The 7,742-nt window shown below is 38.0% G+C and overlaps 1 protein-coding gene across 2 annotated transcripts; it reads left to right on the forward strand.

Moving 5' to 3' along the window:
* The first annotated feature begins 1,730 nt into the window (after positions 1-1,730).
* On the forward strand, positions 1,731-5,541 carry LOC111499867 (ethylene-responsive transcription factor RAP2-7-like). 2 transcript variants are annotated; one of them, XM_023151575.1, is made up of 10 exons: positions 1,731-2,754; positions 2,982-3,007; positions 3,171-3,201; positions 3,293-3,380; positions 3,504-3,649; positions 3,873-3,917; positions 4,028-4,131; positions 4,231-4,352; positions 4,480-4,593; positions 5,059-5,541. In XM_023151575.1, exons 1-10 carry the CDS (start codon positions 2,231-2,233, stop codon positions 5,335-5,337), a joined length of 1,479 nt encoding a protein of 492 aa, XP_023007343.1. In that variant the 5' UTR covers positions 1,731-2,230; the 3' UTR covers positions 5,338-5,541. The 2 variants fall into 2 exon arrangements, with proteins under 2 accessions (XP_023007343.1, XP_023007344.1); XM_023151576.1 differs by lacking the exon at positions 3,873-3,917.
* The last annotated feature ends 2,201 nt before the right edge of the window (positions 5,542-7,742 follow it).

A 7,742-nucleotide genomic window follows, 5' to 3' on the forward strand; every position in this document is an offset into this window, starting at 1 on the left:
AAAAAGTATTTCAAACTACTTTATAAACTTTTAATTTCTGTGCTTAATACCTTTAATTGCTATTTACAGCTATGTTTTAACTCTTTATAAAACACTTTTCAACTCATACAAATCTTATAAAAAACATTTGTATGGTATTTATATTTAAAATTCTTATACATTTTTGCATTTTACCGGTTGGTTAGGTTAAAGATGAACCCGGATCAAGCTAAGATTGAATGGTGTGTGTGGCCCTGGTACTAAGCTAAGATATCACGAGCTGAGATTAAAGGGTGTGTGGCCCTATAAAGAGGTTATATGTAGGGTTAGCCTCGACCTTTTACCGAGGCTGAGGGCATGTAATTGGGTTTCTGCCCAATCTTTTCCCTACCTCCTTGTTTGAATGCTTGGTTCTTCTTGTCTTTTCTAATTTCAAAACAATCTGTTTTTAGAGCCATTTCTATCAATTTCGTATTTGAACAATTTATATGAACATTATAATAATCGATAAATTTCTTAGGTAATGAAGTTATTATGTTTGATTTTAATACTATTTACTTAAGTTCTATGATTTTTGGATGATTATTAGTTTGATTCTTGTGATTATGTTTCATTGACTTAGGTATTATCATTGACTCAACCTTGATTATTTTGAAATGACTGAGTCATAACCAACATTCAAAGATTTACTGTATGTATTTATAACGAATGACTTTCAAAAACACAATTGCATGCCCTCAGCCTTGGTAAAAGGTCGAGGCCGACCCTACATATAACCTCCCCATAGGGTCACACACCATTTAATCTCGGCTTGTAATATCTTAGCATGAAATTTGTTTTCATATAAGTATAGTATCAACCCTATGGTCAGTCTCGGTCAAGTATGACCTTGTGGTCGGCCTAAAATAAGTATTTCGTGGATGAGGGAGGGTCTTTTCTTTATGGTTTTAAGGCAGGTGTGTTGAGTTCAACAACCTCAGTTGTTCAATATGGGCCTAGACCTAGCACACTTGTGGACGGGACAGATCTCTAATGTTTTGCATAACACTTCTCACACGAGATTTCTTTCCTTGAAATTTCGTCTCTTAATTGTTGTTTTGTAGTAACGTGCGATTCTGTTTTTGTATCATGATAGGCTAAGACGAGTTGCTTCCCGATGTTGTTGAAGTATTACGAAATATCTAAAATATTACGTTACGGTTGCCCTCATGCACGCATGTTTTTCCTACTTTTTTACTGACATACCATTTGTGCATCGAATACGACAATTATTGTTACAAAAATTTAAATATAAAGTGTTGTACGTAATTTTCACGCGAACTTTTTAAATTAATATATTTTATTTTCAAAACTAATAAAGTATCACATTAATTCTCATACCTTAAATGAATTTATAAAATTTTGTGAAAAAAAGAAAATGGTTTTTGTAAGTCATGAAAAGAGTATTTTTGTAATAATCACGAAAATAAAATGAACGGTGATAGATGTGTTTTGAATATTATGGAGGGAGGGATCCGCCGTACACATACACACGACCGCTACGTGTTGATTAGTTGGTTAGTTATACAGACGGCTGTTCCCGTCTATGAAACACCACGGAGAAATGCGTTGCAAAACAGAGGATTATTACCTTGGCAATATCAAGAGTCAACCGGTTACCGGCTGAAACCGGTGATTTGGCTTGATGAGAGAGAGAAATAAAATGTTTATATATATTATTATTCCCTTGTTCTTAGAATGGGTCTGAAATGTTCCTTCATACGTCCCATCCTCTTCTTTCATCTTTCTCCGCCCTGGAATCACTTAGTTGCTAATAATTTCAGATTACTCCGGTGCCGGTATCTTCGCCGACGGGATGACTAATGCTAATATCTCCAGAGCTTTTTCTGCTCGATTCTCTCTTTGACTGAGTTTTTTTTTTTTGTTGTCTTTTACCGTTTGGCGACCGGCGAACGGCGGCGTTTCTGGCCGGAAACGGAAGAGACGAAGCTCTAGTTAACTATCTACTTGTACTTTTTTTCTTCGTTTGATTGTGTTTCTGGTTTTTTTTGTTAAACCTTGTCCATTCAAATTGTTAGTGCGATTTGTTGTTTTAGTCGTTTGGTGGTTTCTGATTACGATTGATTTATACTGTTCGATCAAACACGGTGATCGATGCTTGAATGTTGAATTGGATCGACTGCGAAGGCGCGTGGTAGAGAAAACTTATTAGAATTTAGGATTGGGAACTTCGGAGAGAGATTAAGAGAAGATGTTTGATCTTAATCTCAATGTCGACTCGGTTGATGCGACTCATAAGGAGGACTCCGTCGTGTTCTTTGAGAAGCTTCCTCAAGGCTCGGGGAACCATGTGGATGAATCAGGAACTTCCAATTCTTCGATTGTCAATGCGGATACCTCTAGCAATGGCGGCGATGACGACTCGTGCTCCACACGCGCTGGTGGCGAGCTCTTCACGCTCAACTTCGAAATATTGAAGGCTGGAAGCACGAACGATATGGTCACTAAGGAGTTTTTTCCGTTAGGTGGAGCGGTGAATGCTGAATTCGGGATTCCTCAGGGGCATAAATCGGCCTCTTCTTCGTCATCTTCTTCGAGGAAGAACTGGATCGACCTTGCGTGCAATCGAAGCAGTTCAGCAGGGGAGGGGAGAACGGTTCAGCCAGTTCAGCCTCAGCCGGTGAAAAAGAGCAGGAGGGGTCCAAGGTCTCGTAGTTCGCAGTACAGAGGCGTCACATTCTACCGGAGGACTGGGCGGTGGGAATCTCATATTTGGTGAGTGAATTTGACTTACTAAAAAATTTGTTGAATCGTGTACTTGTTTGCTTTTGCCTCTTTCGTTAAATTCTGATAGTCCGTTCGTTCACTCAGTTGACGTATCCTTCCGTTGAATTCAAATGAATTTATTTGCTTGATTGAATTAGATTTCTAATGCACTCCGATGTATGCTTCATTAGTCATCTATTGTCTAAACTTCTTGTTTTTCAACTGTTCGCGTGCAGGGACTGCGGGAAGCAAGTCTATCTCGGTATGACTTTGACTCGATTACTTAATTTGCTTTGATTTGTGTTATTTATGGAAATATTTGTCATCTACAGCATTTTCCGAGTTTCATTTTTTAAGGAAATTTTCGTTAACATATTCTGTTTTGGAAAATTCCTGACGAATTTATAATTCTTCGGTTCCTGTAGGTGGATTCGACACGGCACACTCTGCAGCAAGGTAAATTCATATGCGTGGAGGAGAAAGCCCACACTTATACTATTATGAGCAAAGAATTTGTGTTTGACTTTTTGAAGTTTTCTAAATTTAGAGCATATGATCGAGCTGCTATCAAGTTCAGGGGGGTAGACGCTGATATTAATTTCAATGTTAGCGATTATGAGGAAGACCTGAAACTGGTTAGCTGAAGTGCCGTCTATTTTATCTTTCCTTCAGCGAATTCGTTTCATCGTCAAATTACATGATTTAAGAATTACTTTTCCTAAGAATTTCCTTTATCCTTCAATAATATTCTCGGGCAGATGGAGAACTTAAGCAAGGAAGAGTTTGTTCACATACTTCGTCGCCAGAGCACTGGTTTCTCAAGGGGGAGCTCAAAATATAGAGGGGTAACACTGCACAAATGTGGCCGATGGGAAGCTAGAATGGGGCAGCTCCTTGGGAAAAAGTGAGCAATCATAATGTGAAATTGAAAAGCATGCTTTACTTTTGATCTTTGGTTAAGAGGCCTGTGAATAAACGTTATATAGCAAACTGAGACTTGGTTTCTAGCCTTTTCTCAATGGATTATTTGTTCTTTCATCACTTGGAAAAATAGAAATCTAAGATGCCTATTTCTTAGAAGAAATGGGATGGTGTTTTCATCACGGAGGTTATAATCCTTTCTGCAGGTATATATATCTTGGGCTGTTCGACAGCGAGGTCGAAGCTGCAAGGTCTTAAAGCACGAATTTCACTCTACCTGAACTGATTTTATTATCCTGAACTTTCAACCTCAATAGGGATCCAACCAACACGTCTCCCTTTTTATTTTTGTGGAAATTAGGGCTTATGACAAGGCAGCAATCAAATGTAATGGGAGGGAGGCAGTAACCAACTTTGAGCCTAGCACATACGAAGGAGAGGGAGTTTCTGAGGGCAGCAGTGAAGGTATATTTCTATAAACCATATACGCTTATGCATGGATGATCTGGTGGTTATCACAATTTGTTCCAACTTGTTTTTGATTGTGTACAAATTCCATTATAGGTGGTCGGAGTATGCTTGATTTGAATTTAGGGATTTCACCCCCTTCCAACTGTCCAAACGAGGATGATGGGCATCTGCGATTCCAATCTGGTCCTTGCTTTCCTAATGATAGGAGCACAAAGGTAAACACTAAACAAAGAATTCGTGAAACATTCCAGTTTCTATTTAGCAATGAGAGTTCCCAAAAATGAATGACTGACAGAGAAAAATTATTACCCTAAATTACTTTTTGAATTATCTATGTTGAAGATGGAGAGCAATGCCCGTGCAGCAGTTGGCGATCCACCTGTGAATGGACTGGCAATGACATCAGAGCATGCTCCCTTATGGAACGGTACACAATCTAGCTTCTTCCCCAGTGAGGTGAGTTTCACTGATATGATGTTATTTTAGAGCTTAGTTCGAAAATTTGTGAACTTTTTCGCTATCAGTTTCCTGGTTGAACTCAAACAAATATGGTTCAATCAATTGTATCCCACAGCATCTTTGATTACTGAATTAATTGCAAGGGTAGTCGGCCCCTTTTAACTTGCTGCTGTACATCATAGAGTATTACGATCAAAATAGCACTTGATGTTTTTGCACTCATAATGTCCAATGACTCAAAGGATGAACAATTTGACTTTAGCAATCATTGAACTGCTTAGTGGATAACATAGTACGACACTGTACGACTTATTCTTGTGAGCCCACTAGATGAATGAATACTCAAACTTGATAGCAGTGGAGGCTAATATTTGATCTAATGTTGGAAACTATTAACAACACATCAGATGCTAAAGCAAACAGGACCTGAATTACATGGTATTATCTGAATTTTGCTTTCAGGAAAGCATGACAGAGAAGAGACTTGCATTAGGTTCATCCCAAGGAGTCCCTAACTGGGCATGGCAAATCCATGGCCCGATTAATGCCGCCCAAATGCCACTGTTCTCTACTGCAGCATCATCAGGATTCTCATTTTCAGCTACCCATTTCCCGGCTGCCATGCCTCCACCTCACCAACCGAGCTCGATCGCCCAAAATATCCATTTCAATTCTGCCAAAGCCTCCCTCAACCCCCCCCAGTATCACCACCTGTTGAACCAACAACATGCACCGCCATAATCCTTATTCTTCTATATTAGAGGGTGACCATAAGTGAGATATGCTTAATTGGTTATCTTCATTTCATTTGTATGCTTTTAAGTAATGATTAATTTGCACTTCTATGGCTTGATTTCTGACTTAATAGCTCATTACAAAATACTATGTTTCACATTTCTGTACCTTTCAAACATGCTTATATAATACGTACTCCTGCATTCACTATTGTACAGTTCCCTGCCCCTAACTTTTTCCTTTGTTCTGTGTTCCTGGTAACATTTGTCTCAGTTTCTGGTTAGAACTGTACCTTGTCATGTTCTATGCCCTTTTTATAAAACATTTTCAGTAGGGTTAAGTAGTTGGGTTTCTTACATGTAATCGGACCTAACCTGTCTTCATAGACCAAGAATACAAAATTGTCTCTTTTATTATGGGGTGTCGGAGGGATTGTAGGGTCTAGAGAAAGTTGTGGAAGGAAGAACGTGTCGTTTCTTTGGATCTAGCTGTTGAATGTTCGGGTGACAAATAACTCAGTTTTTGGTCATTGATCCCTGAAACGCTAGTCTGAACACTTAAAAAGGTTGAGAGAGTCAGAAAGATTGGTGCATTGGCAATGACATGTTGAAGATTGTTGGGAGGGAGTCCCACGTTGGCTAAATTAGGAATGACCATGGGTTTATAACTAAGGAAATACATCTCCATTAGCACGAGCCCTTTTGGGGAAGCTCAAAGTAAAGTCATGAGAGCTTATGCTCAAAGTGAACAACATCATACCACTGTAGATAGCCATAATTCCTAACATGGTATTAGAGTCATGTTCTTAACTTAGTCATATCAATAAAATTTTCATTATGAGCCTCGAAGGTACAAACAGTGTACTTTGTTCGAGGATTCCAAAGAAAGAGTCGAACATCGGGGAAGGCTGTTTTATTAATATCTGCGTGACCTTCTTACCTCATTCCAATTTGTTTCTACTTTGTCAGTTCAAGTCTGACTGTGATTTATGGTATTTATATGCTTTTGTTTGTGTGTCTGCGTATCTGTGTGAAAACAGTGAAATGCGGGCAGAAATGAGGAAACGTGGTGCTCTCATATTGCCGCCTTCCAACCAATTATGCAATGTTTAATGAATACAGGTCCAGAATTTCAGATCAAACCAATAAATTCTGTTTTTATTTTTGTAGATAATATTTTTTATTCTCTTGGCTCTTCTCCCTTTGCCTCTCACTTTCTCCTATCCCCTCCTATTAGGATACTTCACCCATATCATTTTCTTTTCTAATTCCACTTTAATGCCTATTTTTTATATTCTTTAGAAGACTTTCGAACCACGGCCGGAGGTAAAACCACGTTAAGCGAACCGATAGTTTCGTAATGTACAAGGTGAATGGACAGTTAGGCGTCTTAGTACCCGAGGTTAAGTCAAAGGTTGATGTGCTTAGAGTTCTGAAGGGTATTCGGTAACAATGAACAAAAGCTTATACTCCTAAGATGTTCAACTGTCATAAAAAAAAAATTATAATTCCTGTAACAGTCCAACCTCACCGCTAGCAGATATTGTCCTCTTTACGTTTTCCCTTTCGAGCTTCCCCTCACACCCTTATAAAAGTGGTTTCGTTCTCCTCCCCAACTAATGTGGGATAATAGCTTAGCTCACTCGAATGAACGTGAGATTTGAGAATTAATACAACAACAAGTCTAAGTCTAAGCCTAAGCTTATATCGATAGAAATGTATAGCAAGTGACTTTGGTCGTCAACTTAGTATTCTTTGTAGATTTCTTGTTAATCGAGACAATGAACGCTAGAACGTTGTTAAGTGGATTGTTAGATATGGTTTACGGATTGAACCCTATTTTATTTTTGCACCTAAACTTCCTTCCTTGTTAGTAAAGAACTAAAAGAGGGTCAGGTGTTGGTTTATAACATAAATAATTAATTATAAATTTTGAGAAAAATACATTTTTTAAAATGTCTCTTTCGCCCTTTTATCTCAATCTCATTGTACTGTCAAATCAATCATCTCTCTCTCTCTCTCTCTTTGCTGCAATTGTCATTTCCCACTCTCCCATTTACTTCATTATACACCATTTTCATTTTCATTTTCATTTTCATTTATGTTACAATTAATAAAAAAAATATATATATAAGAAATTTTAACATTTTTATAGGCCATTTCTTTAAACATACCTTAAAGATAAATTATCTTCTCCCTGTCCGATATTTATATGCATTCACCTAACTTTTGTTTATATTCTCATGTAACATCCATTTCAATTTCAATTTCTCAAATCTTTCTTTCAAAACTCTATTTTGAAATCTCTCTGCTCCATTTTCTAAAACTTTCTTCTTGAATCGGGGCCAGAAGCTCGAGCATACGTCGCTTGGTCATAGGCGACGTGATAATGAATAGACTTACCTCACTTGT

Source organism: Cucurbita maxima, unplaced genomic scaffold (genome assembly GCF_002738345.1).
Source record: "Cucurbita maxima cultivar Rimu unplaced genomic scaffold, Cmax_1.0 Cma_Scf00027, whole genome shotgun sequence".
In the NCBI taxonomy this organism is placed as follows: Eukaryota; Viridiplantae; Streptophyta; class Magnoliopsida; order Cucurbitales; family Cucurbitaceae; genus Cucurbita; species Cucurbita maxima.

Coding starts and splice junctions, on each gene's coding strand:
- LOC111499867 (XM_023151575.1), top strand. CDS start 2,231: ATGTTTGATCTTAATCTCAATGTCGACTCGGTTGATGCGACTCATAAG. Junction 4,132..4,230: donor TTCTGAGGGCAGCAGTGAAG/GTATATTTCTAT, acceptor ATTCCATTATAG/GTGGTCGGAGTATGCTTGAT. Junction 4,353..4,479: donor CTAATGATAGGAGCACAAAG/GTAAACACTAAA, acceptor TCTATGTTGAAG/ATGGAGAGCAATGCCCGTGC.